Source organism: Eptesicus fuscus, chromosome 7 (genome assembly GCF_027574615.1).
Source record: "Eptesicus fuscus isolate TK198812 chromosome 7, DD_ASM_mEF_20220401, whole genome shotgun sequence".
Lineage (NCBI taxonomy): Eukaryota > Metazoa > Chordata > Mammalia > Chiroptera > Vespertilionidae > Eptesicus > Eptesicus fuscus.
Window position 1 is genome coordinate 70,302,677 of NC_072479.1, and position 21,340 is coordinate 70,324,016.

A 21,340-nucleotide genomic window follows, 5' to 3' on the forward strand; every position below is an offset into this window, starting at 1 on the left:
GATTAGAGAGTTGCTGAAGGGGCAGGGGCTTGGAGCTTAATATGCTCAAGTGTAGTAACTCATTAGAGAAGAGAATTTTAGGTCCTAGATATACAGGTCATTTTCAAGGTCATATAGATCAGTGTCCTAATGTTCTGGTTAGAAAGAATATTGGTTTCTGAAGTCATAACAACCCTGGGTTCAAATCTCTGCTCTGTCACTTACTGATTGTAACCATGGACAAGTTACATAATCTTCCTGAGTGTTAAGTTCATGTTTATGGGGATGACTATTTGTTTTTTTTCTTCTCCTCACCGATTTATTGTGAAGGCTAAATAAGAAAACATGTACAAAATACTTTGAGCATAATTGGCTCACTATAGGTTAGCCAATGTTGTAATTATTAGTTTTATTAGTCCAACATAATCCTTTCTGAATTATGCACATCTTAAATTGTGAAGGTCTAATATATTACTGCATTTAAAGTATAACTTTGTTAAATAGCTAGGCCTTTATTTCAGGGTTGAGAACATAATAAATGTTCTCTTATACTGAATGTCATGCTTTTTTCTTCAAAATATATTTTTGTTGATTTCAGAGAGGAAGGAAGAGGGAAAGATAGAAACATCAATGATGAGAATCATTGATTGGCTGTCTCTTGCACGCCATCCACTGGGGATTGGGCCCGCAACCCAGGCATATACCCTAACTGGGAATCCAATCCCATGACTTCCTGGTTCATAGGTTGATGCTCAATCACTGAGCCACGCCAGCCGGGCTGTAATGCTTTTTTTTTTTAAGAAAAAAAAAAAAACCTTCTGTTATCACACTTCCTGTTTTAAGTAGCACTGTATCTCTCATTGCTTGTGGTCTGTCCTGAGTGCTCATCTTTCTGCTCTGATTACCTTATCACATCTGATTTATGGAGTCTGTTGAAAAGTTACAGTTGATTAATGTCTACCTATTTATTTCAGTTTCAAATGAAGAATGATTACTTATGAGCATGTTTTTGTACTCAAATGAATATTTTTTGGTAACTTGATCTTATGTTTAGAACAAGAGTGACTCTTGAGATTATAGTATATATATATATATATATCTTTTAAGAGTGTCATACAAAAAAAGTCTCATACAATAATTTTATAGTCACTTGCTGCAATCACTGTATGTTAGGAATTGTACTATAAAGATGCCTTGCTCGTTTTGGTTTTATTCTCTACCTTTAATGCTCTCAGCAATGAATTAGTACTGTTATCCATCTTTTACCAAGGAAGTGGCTCAGGGATCCAAGGTCACACAGCTGTTACATAATGTGGTGCAGCTAGAAATGGGACTCGCACAGTCTTTCTGCAGGGCACTTAACCACCAGGTTCACTGTGTTGGGCACTGCACTTAACCTTTCCTTCTCTGTCTCAATAAATTATTTTTAAATTATAAACACATTCTGCAGGTCTATTGTGTAGATAACATGCTAAGTAATTACAGAGTATTACAGAGTAGTACATGCGCATTTTAATATTGACAATGTCTCTCCCATTAGAGAAAGACAATTCATTTGAATGATTGAAATAAAAGAGTCATTATGTTGATTTGTGCTCTAGTGCCCTCCTTCATTCTTCCTGACTGTGTTAAGGGGGTTTTAATAACATCTGATACTTCATTTCTTCTTCACTGATAAAGCTGTGCCATAAAATTTTAAAACATTGCAGGTGCTGAAAAATTACCATGAAAAGTGAATCAAAGTAGATGTATTTCCGTGATGAAATGGTCTTTCTAGACGGATTTGAAATTCTGGTCACAGCCCGTTCAAACGATTCAGATTGTTATTTAGAGAGTGTGTACATTACCGTCACTTGGCTGTGGAAACTAGCTAGACATTTTAGGTAGAGAATGCACTCACCCAGGAGGTTAAAGCTCTTTTCTGGGACCCCAAATCAGAAAAGGGCACTTTCTTCTGCAACCAGGAAATACCCGGAGCGAGACAGGGAAGACTGGAGTATGGTTCTCTTTTCAAAGAAACGGGGGAGGAATAAAAGATAGGGGAATTTAAACACCAGGGTCTAACTTTTGATACCAACACGGGAATTAAAGTCTCAGGAACATCTTTGGGCCTTGCTTACCTCCTTTGACTCTTCACAATGGACATGAGCAGTTACCACAGCCCACACTGCACAGCCTGTGTGCCTACACAGCCTTCTTCTCTGCTCCCCTCCCTCCTGTAAGTTGGGCATGAATTTAACCTTGTCAGAAAGTAGAGCTACTTGAGGTTTTCTAGCAAAAGGGGGGAGTTTTCTAATCACAAGTTGCTGACCATGCTGAACTGAACATCATAGCTTATTGATTATGGAGTTTATAAATCATAAAAGCACAATTGATACATTTTTAAAAATAGGTTTGTTTGTTTTTTAATATATATTTTTATTGATTTCAGAGAGGAAGGGAGAGGGAGAGAGAGATAGAAACATCAGTGATGAGAGAGAATCGTTGATCGGCTGCCTTTTGCACGTCCCCTACTGGGGACCGAGCCCGCAACCTGGATATGTGCCCTTGACCGGAATTGAACCCGGGACCCTTCAGTCCGCAGGTTGACGCTCTAGCCACTGAGCTAAACCAGCTAGGGCAAAAATACGTTTTTATTGATTTTAGAGAGAGAAGAAGGGAGAAGGAGAGAGAAACATCGATGTGAAAGAGAAACATTGACCAGTTGCCTCCTGCATGCACCTGGACCGGTTATTAAACCCACAACCTGGATAGGTGCCCTGACCAGGAATTGAACTGGTGACCTTCTCGTGCACAGGATGTCGTTCAACCAACCGAGCCACACTGACCAGGGCACAACTGATATTTTGATGGCAGAAAGTTGGTTCCTATGATCTGTATCTTAAAAGCAGCAGAGTATGGTCAGCTTTGGCCAATATTTTTATACTATTAGCTTTATTTTGTGATGATAAAGGGGTCTTAATATTAAGACATTTTTAAAAAATACATTTTATTCATTTTTATTTTTTTTTACAGAGAGGAAGGAAGAGGGATAGAGAGTTAGAAACATCGATGAGAGAGAAACATCAATCAGCTGCCTCCTGCACACTCCCTACTGGGGATGTGCCCACAACCAAGGTACATGCCCTTGACCAGAATCAAACCTGGGACCCTTCAGTCCGCAGGCCGACGCTCTATCCACTGAGCCAAACCAGTCAGGGCTTAAGACATTTTTAAGTGATTTTTTTTGTTTTTGTTACATATTCAAGAAACTAATCCTTTGTCAATTTATGTGTAACACATTATATTTTTTTCCAATTTGTGGCTCTTAATTTTCCTTTAGGGGCCATTTCATGAATTAAGATGCTCTTAATATTCATGAGTTCCAATTTATCAATTTTTTTGAGCTCATGACTTAACTTGGCTTTATTTAAGAAGTCCTCTATGCCGAAACCGGTTTGGCTCAGTGGATAGAGCGTTGGCCTGCAGACTGAAGGGTCCCGGGTTCGATTCCGGTCAAGGGCATGTACCTTGGTTGCGGGCACATCCCCAGTGGGGGATGTGCAGGAGGCAGCTGATTGATGTTTCTCTCTCATCAATGTTTCTAACTCTCTATCCTTCTCCCTTCCTCTCTGTAAAAAGTCAATAAAATATATCCAAAAAATAAATAAATAAGAAGTCCTCTATTCTGAGATCATAAAAATAGTCTACGTTTTTTAAAAAAATGTTTTAAAGTTACACTTAGTTTTTAAGGCCTTAGTCTCCGTATAAGAAGTTGATTTTTGTTTATGTAGTGAGGAAGAGATCAATTTTAATACTTTAGAAATATCGATAACTAGTTATGGGAGTGCTGGGTACTGAGCAGACATTCTTCCTCCCTCCGATCTTCCATCAGACGTGGAAGGTCCTGTACATGAGGGCGTATTTCTAGCTTTTCCGTTTATTCTGCTAGTCTTCCTGTCTCAGTGCTAAATTACCGTAGCTTTACAGTAAGTCTTGGCATCTGATAGGACAATTCTCTTCACCACCATCTTTTTATTGAATGCATTGAATTCAATTTTGGGACAATTAACATTCACAATATTAAGTCTCCCCTTCCGTGAAAATGATATATGCCTCCATTTATAAAGATCTTCTTTGAAGTTTGTCAGTAAAGTTTTATAATAGTAAAGTAGGTAGTAATGTGCAAATAATGACAGCTTTGTTGCTTCTATTCCCGTCTTTGTCACATTTATTTCTTTTTCTTGCCTTACAATACTGACGAGGCTCTCCAGTACAGTATAGGATGGAGTTGATAGCAGCAGACACTTTTGTCTTTTTCCTGATTGTAAAAAGGATGCTTTTAATGTTTCACTATGAAGTGTAACATTTGCTGTAATGTTTTTAGTAAATAGCCTCATACCAGGTTAAAGAAATTCCTTGTATTTCTAGTTTCTTCAAAGTTTTTAAAAATTGTGACATGTGTTACATTTTATTGAATACTCTTTGTGTATCAAGATGATCATTTTTTTCTCTTTTTAATCATTTAGTAAGGTGAAAAATCTATATTCCATCCTTATAATCCTATGATAAATCTGACTTTGTCATGCTGTATTATTACCTTTTTAATATAGGCTTGATTTAATTTGATAATATTTTATTAGAATTTTTGCATCTGTGTTTTTTAATGATTGGGTTTATAATTTTCATTGCTTGTACTATCTTGTCTGATTTTTGGTATTAAGGTCATTCTAGCTTCATAGAAAGCGTTGGAAAGTGTTCCATTTTCCTCTGGAAGGTAAAGTGGAGAAGAGTTGATGTAAGGTTGGAATTATTTGTCCCATGAATACTTGAGAAAACTTGTCTGTAAACTGGTCTTTTTGGAAGATGATAAGTACCAATTCAATGTCTTTAATGGTTTATTACTGTTCATATAGGGCAGTGGTCAGCAAACCGCGGCTCATGAGCCACATGCGGCTCTTTGGCCCCGTGAGTGTGGCTCTTCCACAAAATACCACGTGCGGACGCGCACGTACAGTGCGATTGAAACTTCGTGGCCCATGCGCAGAAGACGGTTTTCGGCCTGGGCGAGTCTATTTTGAAGTGGCGTTAGAACACTCAAGGGGCCAAAGAGTCGCATGTGGCTCGCGAGCCACGGTTTGCCGACCACTGATATAGGGTAAAGTTACATGGGTACAGAATTAGTGGGCTGTTTTTACCACTAGGCCATACAGCTGCATTCAATGTTAACCCCAATTTGCCAGATGCAGTGAAGGCAGGACCAATCAGGAAGGCTCTGAGGAATTCTGACATAAAGGTTTAAAAGCAGAGTTACAAAAGTAGTTCTTGCCCTAGCCGGTTTGGCTCAGTGGATAGAGCGTCCGCCTGCGGACTGAAGGGTCCCAGGTTTGATTCCGGCCAAGGGCACATGCCCGGGTTGCAGGCTCGATCCCCAGTATGGGGTGTGCAGGAGGCAGCCAATCAATGATTCTCTCTCATTATTGATGTTTCTCTCTCTCTCTCTCTCTCTCTGTTTCTCTCTTTCTCTCTCTCTCTCTCTCTCTCTGTGTGTGTGTGTGTATGTGTGTCTCTCTCTCTCCCTCTCTGAAATCAACTTTAAAAAAAAAAAGTTCTTGCTTTGGAATCGTCTCTGCTTTTGGCACTTGTAGTCCTGGGCCTGGTAGGAAAAAGAAAGTTGAGGCAATATAAAACCACTAGAGGCCCAGTGCATGATTAAATCATGCATGTGTAGGGTCCCCTACCCGCTTTCGCTTTCGATCGCGGGGGAGCGGGATGCCTGTCCGCTGGTGCACCAGGCCTTTCAGAAGCCTCCGCCCCGCCTGGTGCACCTCTGAAAGGCCTGGTGCCTGAGTGGACAGACACCCCGCTCCCCCGCTTTTGATGGTCCATGGTGGGACGTGAGCTCGCTGCCCCCGAGGCCCCTTCTGTGCCGCAGCACAGCCATGGCGCAGACGCTGAGCTCGAGCCGCCGCTGGCGATGCGAGCTCAGCATCCCGCTGGCCCAATCGGCCACCCCGGCCACCCCGAGTCCCGCCCCCCCACGCCTCCTGGCCAATCGCGGGCATAGCGAAGGTACGGTCAATTTGCATATTTGTCTATTATTAGGTAGGATAGTCATTATACCAGCATCCATCTATCCCCCTTTCCCAGATGCACCAGAAAAACAGGAATCTATCTAGTGGGGACCCGCCATTAAGCCCCTTCATGTTGAGTATGAGCACACACGCATGAAGGCGTGAGTCAACTCTTCATGCCTTTATCTCCACCCTTTTAAGACAGCGGGATTTTCAGTTGGCTGGTCCAGTTCTCTATTAAACCGTGACTCTGAGGATGATGAACAACACGGCATGTCCATTCGATGTGATATCTCTTTGCCTACTGTTGAATGCTATGTGCTGTGAAGTGCGAAGTCTGTCTCTTGCTCTGAAGAAATGTAACTCACCAGCCTAACTTGGTAGCGTATTTTCTGTTTCAAACCTCTCATAGTATTTTGAGCATTTGCACCTACCACCGAGAATGCAGAGCTAAATCCAGAATGAGTGTCTATTCCTGTTAGGACTCATTTATAACCCTCACTCCCCAGGGCTGCCGGCATCCATCCAATATAATACACTTGCCAGTCATGGTGGGGGGGGGGGTCCCCCTCCCCCTGGGAATCTTCCTCGGAGCCATCTGTAGTCTCTGTCTCTTGTTGGTAGACAAAACAGTTCCTGTTGGCATTTTGTGCCTCAGAGGGTGTAAGAGGAATATGTCCAGATTCAGCTCATCTCTGCATTGCTATAGCCCCCCCCCCCCCATGTCTACTCATTTCATGGATCCAGGTGGCCACTTCAGAAGGTGCACTTTGTAGTTCCAGTCACCTCCAGAACCTGGAAGGGGGTTCTTGTAATGGGCATCAACATGTCCCACTTTAATGTGCCAGAATGATTTCCATAGGGCTGTGCCTCATAAGGCATCCTTTTAAAGTCCAGTTTTTCCATTGCCCGTGAGTCATTAAAAAAAAAACCCAAACATACGTGCTTTTACCATTGTTCAGTTCTCCCATCACTGCTAGGAAAACAGCATGCAAATCAGCCCACTGAGCTGCTATGATTTTCCCTTCCTTGATCACGGTGGTGGCCTTCCAACCAGGGTGTTGTTCATTCAGCTTGGAACCGTCATTCATAAACCAAGCAGCTCTCTGTTGGTCATTTGAGAGGTGTTTATAAGGCACTGTCCACGTGATGATGGAATCTAGCAGCTCATCACTCAGTTCGAGAGTCCGTCCTGTGGGGAAGGAGGCTCCTGGTTGTATCTCCTCGAATTCTCCTTGTAACAGGATTCCAGTATAGACCATTTCCATTTTATTATGGAACTCTTCTGAGCATTGCCTTCCCTCATTAGAGTGTTTTTCTTGACATCATGGTTATTTCAGGTTTCAAGATTATTTTATGTCTTTCAGTCGTGGGGACAGTTTAGATTAATGTTCAATAGCAGGCTAATAATCGCCTCTCAAATGACAAATCTGTAGTCCAACATCCCAAAAGTTGTCACTGGGAGACGCTCACAGGCTTTTGCCCTAAGTCCCAGTCTGTGCTCCGCATAGGGCTGCTGCACAGTTGGTCTGTTCCAGCACTTCAGTTTCTTTCCTGCATCTGCAGGTCCAGGCAGTCTTATTTCCATTTAGCATGTCCAATTAGTGTTGCTTGAGGGGTGCTTTACATGCCTCTGTTTTACTTCTGGGGAAGCATTCCCATTTAGACATAATATCCATTCCATAAAACATTCCCATAAATGCTGTTTAAACATTCCAGTTTTCACCTAAACTTCCACCTTAAGCCTATTAACCTTAATGTTTCTATATTCTATCAAAGTAATTGTAGCCTGCATTACTTCACCAAAGGATTTTGGTAGCATAGCGCATGCAGGGGGTCCCAGAAACATCTCAAACCTCCCCGCCTCCCACTATTTTATCCACTTTTGTGCATTTGGCTTTAAGTTCCCAGCAGGGGCTTGAGCCAGGAGACCCTGATCCTTTTGTCAGTCTCTATCTTGATTACTCTGATTATTGCCCCAGGCTATTCCAGGTCTGGTTTCTCATTAGAATCTTTGCCTTTCCTATGTTTTAAATTTCTCCAAATTTAGACTAAACCTGCTTGGGGACCTTTAATGTAGGGGGATCAGCAGGGGTCCCTTTGGTCTTCCCAATCTTATACAGTAGTGCTATATTAAGACCTTTGTTTCAACCACATCAATGTTTGTTTTATTCATCCCATTTATTTTCTTTTATTTTTTTAAAATATATTTTATTGATTTTTTTACAGAGAGGAAGGGAGAGGAATAGAGAGTTAGAAACATCAATGAGAGAGAAACATTGATCAGCTGCCTTCTGCACACTCCCCACTGGGGATGTGCCAGCAACCAAGGTACATGCCCTTGACCGGAATCGAACCTGGGACCCTTCAGTCCAAAGGCTGACGCTCTATCCACTGAGCCAAACCGGTTAGGGCTTATTTTATTTTTTTAATCCTCACCCGTGGATGTTTATTGATTTTAGAGCGAAAGGGAGAGAGAGAGAAACATCGATGTGAGAGAGAAACACTGATCAGTTGCCTCCCATATATGTCCCAACCATGAATCAAACCTGCAACCTAGGTATGTGCCCTGACTGGAGTTGAAACCAGAACCATTTGGTGTATAGGACTCTGCTCCAACCAACCAAGCCACCCGGCCACGGCTCATCCAATTTCTTAATAACCTCTAAAGATTTCCACCCTGCTGGGATGAGTTTCTTGATGCTTCCCTTTTTCCTCTTTGTTTTGCTCCTATCAATGTTTGCTTTATTCACCTGATTTCTTAATAACTGTTTAAAAATTTCCACTCTGCTGGGATGAGTCCCTTAAGTCTCTCCCCTGCCTCTTGGCATTTTCTTGTTAAATAATCTAATGTCTTTATTAGCATCTGTAAGATTCATGAGGGGAAGCTCAGACAGCAAATCGGACCTATTTTGTGGCAGTAAAGTTACACGGTTGCTGTTGCACTATTTATCATGACCTGAATAATGGGCATATTCAGTGGGTGAATATCCCAGTTATCATAAAGCCAATTCCACACAGTATGAATCATATGAACTGCTTCCTCCGGGGTGTTGCACTTGGCATTTGTAAGGGGGAGTTGGCAGTCCCCGTTCTCAGGGTAAACAGACTTTACAGTAGCTTTCATACGGTCCACCAGGCTGGCTGTTCCCTCAGGGATAACCTGCTGTGTGTCTGGATCGTAGCGAGCCATCTGTGACTGTCCCATAGTTAGCTGTGGGTACTGCATCAACCCAAGTTTTGGAAAATTCTCATCGATTTTTCTAAACATTGCTTCCATTCCTCTTTAAAAAAAAAAAAAAAAAAGTCTTTCTGAAACACTAATAAAGCATGTAAATCTGTCTTGCTCCATCTCCCATATCTCTCAGCCTCTTTTTCTGTCTCTGCCTCTGTGCTGCTTCTTGGGTGATTTCTCCATATCTCTGTCCAAGATTATTCTATTTTTTTTTTTTTGCCTGTATCTAATTTGTACTTAATCCTTCCTTTGACATTTTAATCTCCATGGCCTATAAACAGTCCTGGTCCTTAGTTCTTCCTTTAATTTCCTTAAACATAAAACATACATACTTGATATTCTTTTTCAGGTAAGTTTCAGTATCTGATGGGTTGTGTATCGAGGATATATTCCTCCATGAAGGCTTTCTGTTTTCTTTCACTGGGCATCTGAGTTCACTGGCAACACGAGTTTACTTGAAATTAAAATTTTCAGCTTAGCGTTTCTTTGGGACATACAGATAGCATAAATTTGGGCTCCAAACATACTTGAAAGCTGGCCAGAAGATAGGAATTCTCAGGTAGGCTCTTTTTCTTTTCCTCCCAGAGCGAATGCAGGGCAGACAACGTTCCTCGGCAGTACAGGCCTTTTTGTGTATGTGTGGTATCATCTTGTTTGTTTTTCCTGTCTTGATCTCTTTTCCCTGAGGTTTTTAACCCTCTTCGGGTCCTAGCTTTATGCAAGAGGATCTACTGTCTGGTGAAGGAAAAATAAATCATATATACCAGTCTCTCAGTGTCTAGTGAAAGAGGGGAAAATTGATTTTCACTTCCCATGTGTAAATTTTTCATAGTCAAAGCAAGAAAATAGCCCCGGGTGCTAGTTTCCATTATTTAAGAATTTGTGTTTTCTATGACATTGAACATTTTTTCCATCAACCATAAATAAAGTAACCATGCTGTGAGGGGTTTGATTCAACTGCTTAAAATCCTCTGCCTTTCAGCCTAAGTCCAATCAGGAGACAGATTAAACCACACAATAATTTAAACAAAGGAGTGTAATATGAAGAGTGGAATATACTAACTAGGAAAGTAACTATAAAGACTTGAAGGAAACGCTGAAGGGTACCTTAGGAATGACCAAGTTGGAAGGGGAGGCTCCACTTCCCAAGACGGAAGTTCCTTCCTCGTTGAAGAAAGTGTGGTTGCAGGTCGTTAGATGGTGGAGAAGGTCAGTGGGTTGCCTCGGCCTGAGCTGATCCTCAAACGTCAAGTAAGTAGAAAACCATCTCCCAGGCACCAGTGAGCTGTGGGTGGTGAACAGGCAGGCATGCAGAAATTGTCAGGGCGCCACTGTGGGTGTGAGATCGGAGTGTGCAGTATCCGTGTACGGAGAGTCATGTGAAGGTGACCACTGGCCCATCTCTGAGACGGCCTACTTGGGGCATGTGGCTGGGGAAGTGCACCACCAGATGTGTACCTCACATATCGGCCCTACTAATCAACATGCAACAGGGGCAAGAACAAGCACAACACTGCACTCTGAACTGAGAAGAAATCCCTTCCTCCTGCAGTGCCCTCTGCTGCTGAGACTCAGCATGTGCTCACTGTAAAAGAAATGCTTACAGGTCCATTGTCATAGGGCATGTACTGAGTGAATTTGGAGCTGAGAGGCAATAAATAGATAACTGGTACAGGAGCTGTATAATAGAGAAGGAAATAAAAAAGCAGAGCCTGACCTCCAGGAACTGATCTGGCTCTCACAGGTAGGCATCACTGTTATTACGAACTGATCTGATGCTCACAACTAAGCCATGTGCTCCTGTGGAACATGAATGGTCCCATAAGAACATCCACTTTAAACAAGGTCCCTGTGCAACCCACAAAATACCAAGCATCCTCCTCTCTTGCTAAATTAGTAACTGCTACTTCGCTTCCTTATCAATCACAGCTTTGTCCCCCACTTAGTCTGCCCTTCCTATAGATCAGATTAACTGAGATGCCCAGTGATAAATTGTCCTGATTTCTGACAGCATCCAAGTCAAAGCAAGTCTCTACTACTTCCTTAGACCCAGGCCAAAATTATCCAACCACGCCCAAATCCTATAATAGGTTTCTCTAAATCCTCTTACTAAGACATCCCGCCGTTCTCCAGGGTGTGCCTTCTTCCGCTCTGCAATGAGTAATAAATAAATCCAACTATTCAAATACAGGTGTGTTCTTGGGGTTTTTGACTGAGGAGCACTGACAGAATAAAGGATTACTAAGTATATCTTTTTTTAAATCATTTTTTTATTTTTCAATTACAGTTGACATACAATATTATATTAGTTTCAGGTGTACACCCCAGTGAGTAGACATTGTATAACTTATTAAATGATCATCCCAATAAATCTCATACCCATATGACACCATACACAGTTAATACAATATTATTGACTATATTCCCTATACTTTACATCACCATGACCATTCTGTAACTACAAATGTGTAGTTCTTAATCCCTTCACCCCTTTTACCCATCCCTACCATCCCATCCCATCTGGCAACTGTCAATTTTCTCTCTTATCTGTGAGTCTGTTTCTAGTCTGCTTGTTCATTTATTTTGTTTTTCAGGTTCAATTGTTGATAGGTACGTATTTATTGCCATTTTACTGTTCATATCTTTTTTCTTCTTCTTCTTAAAGAAGACCCTTTAATATTTTATATAATACTGGTTTGGCGGTGATGAACTCCTTTACCTTTTTCTTATCTGGGAAGCTCTTTTATCTATCCTTCAATTCAAAATGATAGCTTTGTTGGATAGAGTAATCTTGGTTGTAGGTCCTTGCTTCTCATCACTCTGAATATTTTGTGCCACTCCCTTCTGGCCTGCATAGTTTATGTTGAGAACTCAGGTGACAGTCTTATGCGAACTCCCTTATAGGTAACTAACTGCTTTTCTCTTGCTGCTTTTAGGATTCTCTTTGTCTTTAACCTTGCATTTTAATAAAGCTTATATAAAGCATCAATGACAGAGTTATTTAAAAGGATAGTTTATTTGTAATTATGTGAGGTGATAAATATTAACTAAACTTATGATAATCATTTTGCAATATATAGACACATCAAATCACCATGTACTTAAAAAACTAATAGAGTGTTATATGTCAACTATATCTCAGAAAGGATACTTTAATATTGTAGACAGTTTTTAGTTTTGATAAATTAGTTCACGTAAACAAAACACAATAAAATATAAAAAACCAGCCTTTAATTTTCTGGTAACTTTTCACTTTGTCCCCAGATTTGATAGTTCTATAGTTGGGGGTTAAATATAGAAAGTGTGACTACAAATGCATATATCTGTTGATTTCTTATACCTACAAAATGAAGTTTAACAAAAAATAATCTGGATAATTATATCTACAAGACATAAAAGCGTCTGAATTTGGGGATTGTATAGATATACATGTATACAAGAAGTGATCAATAGCTATATTCTGGTACACTTTTTAATGGGAGACGTGCCAAGAGCAGTTCACTTAGTTCTTGTTTCCTCCACTTTTTGAGGGAATGTAATTCACATATCAGTGATGTCAGAAGCAAAGAATATGATGATGTTTCCCACCTATCCATCCTCTCTTAAAACCACTCAACTGAAACCACTTAACTCTTTCATTATGATGAGATAGAATGACCTATTTTCTGTATGGTCATAAAGAAAGATTTTATTTATTAGCACAAGAATTTTTTTGGAAATTGATACTTTCAAGCTCAATGCCATGACTATGTTTTTACTTGGAATCTTCCCCTCCGTTTTTCCCTGTTCTGTGCAGATTACCAACGCCTGATGACGGTGGCGGAAGGCATCACCACACTCTTGTTCCCATTTCAGTGGCAGCATGTGTATGTGCCCATCCTCCCTGCTTCTCTGCTACATTTTCTTGATGCTCCTGTCCCTTATCTGATGGGTCTTCAGTCAAAAGAAGGAACTGACCGTTCCAAACTAGAACTTCCTCAAGAGGTAAAAGTTATAATGAATGATGAATCATTTGTTGTTTGTTGATTTAGGTCAGGGATACTTTCCTTAGATAGCATTGCCATTGTCCAAACCCTGTCTCTGTTCTGAATCTCCCAAGTAGGTTTAGGGCAGAGCTCGAGCCGTAGAGCTGTAGACTGCAGATCTGACTCCTGGTGGTTCCTGTGACAGTGGTTAATTGAACCTGGTGCAAAGCAGGACGATGGCATGTAAATTTGTGAAGATGGAACAATAGCAGTGTTACTTAATTGCTTTATTATTCCAATGACATTTTATTTCCTTTCCCCGATTCACATTATACATTTTGTTTCTAAAACAATGCAGCCCAATTTTAACATCCTTTGAAATCATTTGTATTAATTGAGGTGAATTTGATTCTTGACCTTCATCAAATGAAAAGTAACATCTTTCAGCAAGCTAGGAATAATGGAAATATCAAATGCTTTAGTATTCTTTGTTTTTGGCCTAAGGCTAGTTATCAACTTTTTCTAGGTGTCAGTTTAGCTAGGTGGTAGAGATAAGAATTCTAACCCCTAATTTTTAGGCCCCTTAAGGTTACTATGCTTTCTGTGGGTTGTATTTTCAAATGTTGTTTAAGAAGAAAGTAAACAGGAACTTCTGAAAGCATTTTAAATCTGTTTTATAGCTGTTGTTTACAGTCCTCAGGATTATAGCGTTAAGCCTTTGAAATGAAATATCGATGAGTGCCATGGCCTATTAAAAAACATAAAATGGTTAATTACATTATTAGCTATTTAATTAGCACCTTTCTTAATAAAATCTTTTGTGCTGTGCTTCAATTTTTTTTTCTTATTTCCCATAGAATGTCTCATTTTAATAAGTGAATTTAAAAATAACACACTAAGCTGCAGCCATTATACTCAGTAATGATTCCTCTAATCATCCATTGCTTACTTTATTCTAATGAACATTTTCCTACCAAAATTAGCATTTTTGTTCTGGGGAAAGTAAGCATGATTGAGATCATATAAAACACACATGCAGACTATCTTGGTCTTTTTAAGCTTTATTGTATGCTTTCTGCTTTTGCCTCCCAATTATACCTTTTTTTTTTCTGTTACCTGAATGCTCTTGTTTTCTCTTTTATTAAATTAATCTCAGTATTGTGATGGCTTAAAGACGTAAATCCTTTAAATTTTCAAGGAAAAAGAAATAGACTGGCCAAATGCATTTTGTTTTAAAGTCTTAAATAGTGACATGTTTTAGTTTCTTGAGTATCTGGTCTATTTGTATGTTAATCAGATGGTATTTTATGAGATCCTTTGTTTATATATAAATATTATTATTCCTTTTTTGCATGAGTAATAATAGTTGAGGATTTTAAGATACTACCACCCTAGCTGGTTTGGCTCAGTGATAGAGCATTGGCCTTTAGGCTGAAGGATCCCAGGTTCGATTCTGGTCAAGGGCACATGCCAGACACATGCCGGGTTGTGGGCTCGATCCCCAGTACAGGGGCGTGCAGGAGGCAGCCAATCAATGATTCTCATCATTGATATTTCTATCTCTCCCTCCCTCTTTGAAGTCAGTAAAAATATGTTTAGCTCTACCTGGTTTGGCTCAGTGGATAGAGTGTCAGCCTGCGGACTGAAGTGTCCCAGGTTCGATTCCAGTCAAGGGCATGTACCTTGGTTGCGGGCACATCCCCAGTAGGGGGTGTGCAGGAGGCAGCTGATCGATGTTTCTCTCTCATCGATGTTTCTAACTTTCTATCCCTCTCCCTTCCTGTCTGTAAAAATCAATAAAATATATTTTTAAATATATATGTATGTTTAAAAAAAAATACTGTCTTGATGTAGTTGGGAAATCTTTCTGTTTCTGTGTGTATCCTCTGACTCTAAAGATAAACTTTAAAATTTTGTAAGTTTTACAGTAATATCTAATTTTTATTCATTAAATCAACACTATTCAGTAAATATACATACCCATCTATTTATTCATGGAGTAGAATAATATGAAATTACTTGAATCAGCTGTGACAATAGCAGTGCTCCTGTATAGGAAGTATAAATTAGTACATGGCTTTCAGAGGAAAGTATATCACTTTGCTCTGGTATCATTTTATAATGGGATGAAATAATTTAAATTCACATAATTTTGGGAGGAAATAGGTATAAAAATAGCCATTTAAGAAAAGTACTTAAATATGCTCACTAGTAATACTACCACCACCACCACCTTTTTCTGAAAATTGTAAAATAAAATAATAGCTAAAAATAATAACAAAGCTTCTTAGAATAGTTGTGAAAATGTTTACGAAATGGTTATTTTAAGAAGGTATGATTTTAGTTGTTAGTTGACTGATGTTACTACATAGACTTAAAATTAACCACCCACTCCCTTTCCCCATGATTCCAAATGATGGGCACAGGGAGCCATTTGTTGTTGTTGTTGTTTTTCTCTGGGGTTTGGGATGATGGTGGAAGGATATAGCACTAAGGAATAATTGCATAAGATGGCACCTTACTTTTAAAAAATACATATTTATTGATTCAGAGAGGAAGGGGGAAGGAGAGAGAGATAGAAACATCAATAATGAGAGAGAATCACCAGTCAGCTGCCTCCTGTATGCCCCCTACTGGGGATCAAGCCTGCAACCCAGGCATGTGCCCTTGACCAGAATTGAACCCGGGACTCTTCAGTCTGCAGGCTGACACTATCCACTGAGCCAAACCAGCTAGAGCGCTTCAGTAAATTTTTATAACAAAAGTTCCCGTTTCCCATTTCTACTGTGTGATAATCAAAGCCCCAACTTGAGCTCTTCTCTCCAGACACAGAGAGTCTCGTGGGAACACAGAGCCAGGCCAGTAGCCGTGGTGCTGGAACACCCACCTTGCCAAACACTTTCAGCTCAGCTGTGATGACATGAGCATAACAAGCTTTAAAATTTCCCAAAATGCATCACTTTTTCTTCTCCTAGGAGGAGGTGAGGGATAAAAAAGGATAGCAGGAAGGCATTAAATGGAAGCAGTACAAAGTGTAAGTGGTGCGAGGTTGCTAGTTAACATTTAGATTAGCAAGTTAGTGGATTTTTTCTTCCATTTTAAAGATATTGAATCATCCATTTGAATTATGGTGACCCACTTTCTCCCTGTAAGCTTTTCAATATAGCCTGCTTTCTAGAGACTAAAATACATGTAAAGATTTGGATTTAAAGAAAGCTGTAAGCAGCACTACTGTCTTCAGCAAGATGTGACTCAAGCTCTTCTTCATTTAGAGAAAATGGTTGACATTGGAGAAGAGGAAAGATGTCAGGAAAAAATCCCTTAAACCACCAGGCTCTTTGAGAATGCATGTCTGAGACAGGTGTCAGGAAGTCATCTACCTTTTTTAGGACTCAGTTTCTTCATCTGCAGAACTAATGGGTTAGATTCAAAGGCTACGCCACACTTGAAGAAGTTACTGTTGGTTCTCTGTGTTTAGATGGGGATATCTTGAGTCTGTATTGAGCTTGATTTGGAACTTTGCTATACTTCTTGCTCATCGATATCTAACATGAAGAGAAAAACAGAGATCCAACTGTTGGCTCTCCTCTTTTCGCCTTTCCAGCATTCAGGATCAGAGGACCATGTGAATTCTCCCCTTGCTGACCTGGGAAGCGGGGTTGAGGGCGGGGCTGGGTGGGGAGATGGGGAAACACAGATGAAGCTTCCTATTCTGTTTGTTGACTTGCACCCCATGCCCTGTGTTCAGCCCCTACTGCAGTCAGGACCAGTTTTATGTGCCCCTTCCCTCCCCAGACTAGGCTTGCCGTCTTCCTTTATACTCACAACCTAGTTCAGATTAAGAGGGTCTAAACAGTAAAAGTAAAATACCATTTTGGAGTCTACTATAATCAAGTACCTGAGAGATAATCAAAATTTTATGCAGCGCTTGGCTCCTTGAATTTTCCATATCTACTTGAAAAATATTTAAAAGTCTTTTTTATTGAAAACGTGGAGTAGAAGCAAACTCATAAAAACATTTCCTCTGATTTCTGTCTCCTCTTTTCCTCAACTCAGAAATATCAGGATCCTGAGTCAGCTCTTAATTATCCAAAGGTTAATCATTTATCGTTCTTTAAGCACTGCTCCTGCCACCTCCCTCTGCCTCCTGTTCTTACCTAATGACTTCTGAAATGGGTTTGTTGTCCAAGAGGTTGAAGCTAATTTGGGATAAAGTAAAAATGTGTGGGTTTGCTGTGATTTTGGATTGCCAATTTTATCCCATTATTTTCCGCGGGGGCGGGGGGGGGGGGGGTACTGTAGCTGCTAAATTTTAGCAGTTGTTATTTCTAAATTACAAACAGTGTTAGAGCCGTGGAATGACATAGAAAGTTCAAGCTCCTTCAGTGAGCACACGCAGTGCCTCCTATTTGTAAAGTACTTACTATCAGTCCGTGCACCTTTACTCACTTGGGAATACCTAATGGATGCCGTATATTACGGAAGCATGTCTTGTTTATAATAAATTGATGAGACCCAGGAAAATTATTTGTTTATATTCAATATGGTATAGAACACGCACATAAGGGGAAACTGCTGGCAACACAGGTTTACTTTTAAAGAATAAGAAGTTCTTAACCCTGAGAAGGTTAACATAAAAGGCTGTGTAATTTGTGATTTTGTTTCTAATAATTGGCAAGGATATTTTAGAACTTAAAATTCCTTTATTTTAAAACCGTTTCCCCCTCCCCCTTCTTTTTAGGCTAACTTGTGTTTTGTGGATATTGACAACCATTTTATCGAGTTGCCTGAAGAATTTCCACAGTTCCCCAATAAAGTGGATTTTATCCAGGAACTCTCTGAGGTTCTTCTTCAGTTTGGGATCCCTCCTGAGGGCAGCCTACACTGCAGTGAGAGTGCCACCAAACTGAAGAATCTGGTTCTGAAGGACCTGGTCAATGACAAAAAGAATGGCAACATCTCCACTAATAGCATCAGCATGTATGAGCTACTGAAGGGCAACGAAACCATAGCCCGGCTCCAGGCGCTGGCCAAGCGGACCGGTGTGACCGTGGAAAAAATGGACCTCTCTGCCTCTCTGGGTGAAAAAGAAAAGGATTTGAAGCTGCAGTGTGAAGAGGCAGAGCTGAGGGACTACCAGCTCAACGTGCAGCTCCGAGAGGTGTTTGCTAACCGCTTTACGCAGATGTTTGCCGACTACGAGTCGTTTGTGATTCAGAGTGCCCAGGACATGGAATCCTGGCTCACCAACCGGGAACAGATGCAGAACTTTGACAAAGTAAAGAGAGCCATAGTTTCCTTTTATGGTTCTTAGTGGGCTATCTTATTTGATTTTGTTAACTTTTTTTTAAACACAGATTTTTTTTTCCCCCTCTCTCCCTTTCCTTAAGAACTTTTCTTTTACCAGTATTTTACACTAGATAAAACAATTTCACAGGAAAGCAAATCAAGTAGCTCATTAAGCCGGCTATTGAATTTTGTATTAAGTTGCCTTTCATTTAATTTTTAAATGTCTATACTTGAAAATTTTTGAACTATAGAAACTCAAATTTCACAGGTTTTTAAAATCTGCTAACACTATCTGATCCTGTAAGAGTTTCATTGACTCTTATTTTAGTTAGGATCAGGTGTAGTCCTATTCCTTTTCTAATAAATCCTGTTTTTATATTGTGTCTCCAATATAATGAAGTTACGATTTGTCCATGTTAAAGGTAACAAACAGTTTGGTTTCAGAGGCCAAATTTTTATCTCATCCGAGGATCAAAAGAGAGAAAGAGGAATGAATTAGGTTTTATGACTATAAGCCTAAGGCTCTGTTCCAGTTTTGGGGAAAGGAAGACAGAAAGTGGCACCAGCTTTTGATTGTCCTGCTGGCGTTGAAGTGTCTTACTAAGGTTTAATCCAGATTATTCTGCCAGGTTTTTTTTGACATATCCATCAGACACTCCTCACACCCCCCCCCACCCCCCCAGGACAAAAGCACTTAAGGGAGAGGCATTAACTCTTTCAGGTCACCAGGGCGTAGTTTGGTCTCCGGCCTCTGTGGTAGCTGGGGCATGATATTGCCATTAGAATGAATTATGGCTTTTCGCTAAATTATATCCTTTTGTTGTGAAAGACCCCTTAAAGGGGCTAACCCATTCTGAGAGCCTAATCTACAATCTTGGAGCATCTGACAGATAAATGTTAATTTTAAAATTCTATAAGAGTGGGTAGTATAAAAGGTTATTTTCTGATTTCATCAGATACTTTTTTCAGGTGGAGGATATAAACTATGATGAACAGCTAAGTTCTGGTGCCCTTTATGTTTGAGAAAACTTCTTAAATAATTTAAGAAGTCTTCACTTCTCCAGATGTATTTGTGCTCTCGGGTTCCTTTCTCATTAAGCTTACCCATTTTTCCACATTTTTTTCCTGTTCAGCTTGGAACTACTGTGTACACTCATGATGCTTGGGGTAATTCAAATTCTTATCTAAATCGGGCACTGGTACTTTCTTCCTCCTTAATCTTTATGTAGCTTGAAACTATAAATGGAATTCTTTTTATATAACCCCTAGAGAAATGACTCTTTCATGTTGGATTCCAGAAGGCTTGTCATCATCTAATTTTTCACTAGGACAATTTACAGGACTGTCACATACTAGCGGAGCAAGCCAAGTCTCTGCGGACCTTAAATGTTGTGGTCCATGAGGGTCTGAATATCAAAGCCAGACATTAGGCCTGTTTAGGGGGGAAAAGGGCTTTTTGCTCTATAAACTTGGCTGTTTATCTGTGAAATGCCTTTTAAGGAGATGAACTGATATCTAGAAACTACTGTGAACCTTCTTCTGGCTATTTGGATGTGTAAATATAACTGAACTGTGGAAGCACTTAAGTAAGTGGGTTTCTGTAAGGAAGTTTTTTAAAGGCTCTCTAAGTTTCAGAATGAGAAACGTGCTAGGAAGAAGCCGACGAGTATTCAGGAGAGTAATCTTACATCAGAATTTACCCTCCCATCCTCGAATCTGCTCTGAAGAACGAGAAGTCAAACCAACTCAGCAGCTGAAGTAGTCATTCATCGTCAAATTTCAGCTGGTGCCGAACTGCAGCTAGGATTTCTAGACACACACAGACCTGAAGACCCACAAAAAAATGAACACTGTGAATTAAAAACTGATTACGATTTACTGAGCCATTCTGTGCAGCAGACAAACCGGTAACAGGAGTGTGTTGTGCACGTTTTCCAAAGACTTGGTGTGCTTCGGATGGTTTTTTAGAAAATGCTTTTTTTAGTTGTTAAGGCCCAAACTATTCTGTCAGCACAGGTCCAGAAGGAGACTGAGTATTAAATTAATACTCACCCATCAGTCTCTGACAGAGTTGGGGCCTAGAAAAACATCCACTTGAAGAAGAACAAAAAGATTCCATCCATAAAGACAAACTCCATGTTGTTTTTAGTTAAGGTTATTGTGTATATATCATTATTGTATCAGTTAATCACCTCACTGCCTTACAACTTGGAGGTATATTGCATAGGCTAGAAACAGAGAGCAGAAGAAATTATCGCTCACTGGGGGAAGGGGTCAAATTTGATGGTCAGTGAAGAGGATGATTGATGGTCCTGTAGCAACTGACCCATCATCTTGCACTAATGATGCTCTTATTTTCTACATGATGGTCATGAGTATCAGAATGTAAATCAGGTTTGAAAGGTAGGATCGGAGATAGAGACCTAAGTGGCTGAAATTCCATGAAATTAGGAGAAAGGAAGGCAATGTGAATTTTTAAGGATTTTTGAATTTTGTCAGTTTTGTGTGTGATGATTTAAAAAGAAATCAAAATAAATAAGGAATCTAATGGACAAAATAAACTGATGAATAAAACAGAACCAGAGGCATGGAAACATGGAACAGACTGATGAATCTGAGGGAAGAAGGGGGGCGGGAAGAGATTAACCAAAGAACATATGCATCTCTGCATTACCTATGGACATAGACAATAGGGTGGTGATGGGATGGCCTGGGGCGGGGTGGGAACCAGGTAGAGGGGGGCAGTGGTGGAAAAAAGGGGGGCATCTGTAATACTGTCAACAATAAATTTTTTTTTAAAAGAATGACCTTAGCAACAG

At 40.1% G+C, this 21,340-nt stretch overlaps 1 protein-coding gene across 1 annotated transcript in view; it reads left to right on the forward strand.

The window, feature by feature from the left end:
• The window catches only part of DENND5B (DENN domain containing 5B), a 98,609-nt gene that overhangs the window by 20,101 nt on the left and 57,168 nt on the right, over window positions 1-21,340 (forward strand). Inside the window, exons 5-6 of the mRNA XM_054718613.1 lie at window positions 13,064-13,251; window positions 17,974-18,510. Of these exons, the coding sequence (XP_054574588.1) occupies window positions 13,064-13,251; window positions 17,974-18,510 (725 nt within the window). The remainder of the gene's footprint in view (window positions 1-13,063; window positions 13,252-17,973; window positions 18,511-21,340) is intronic.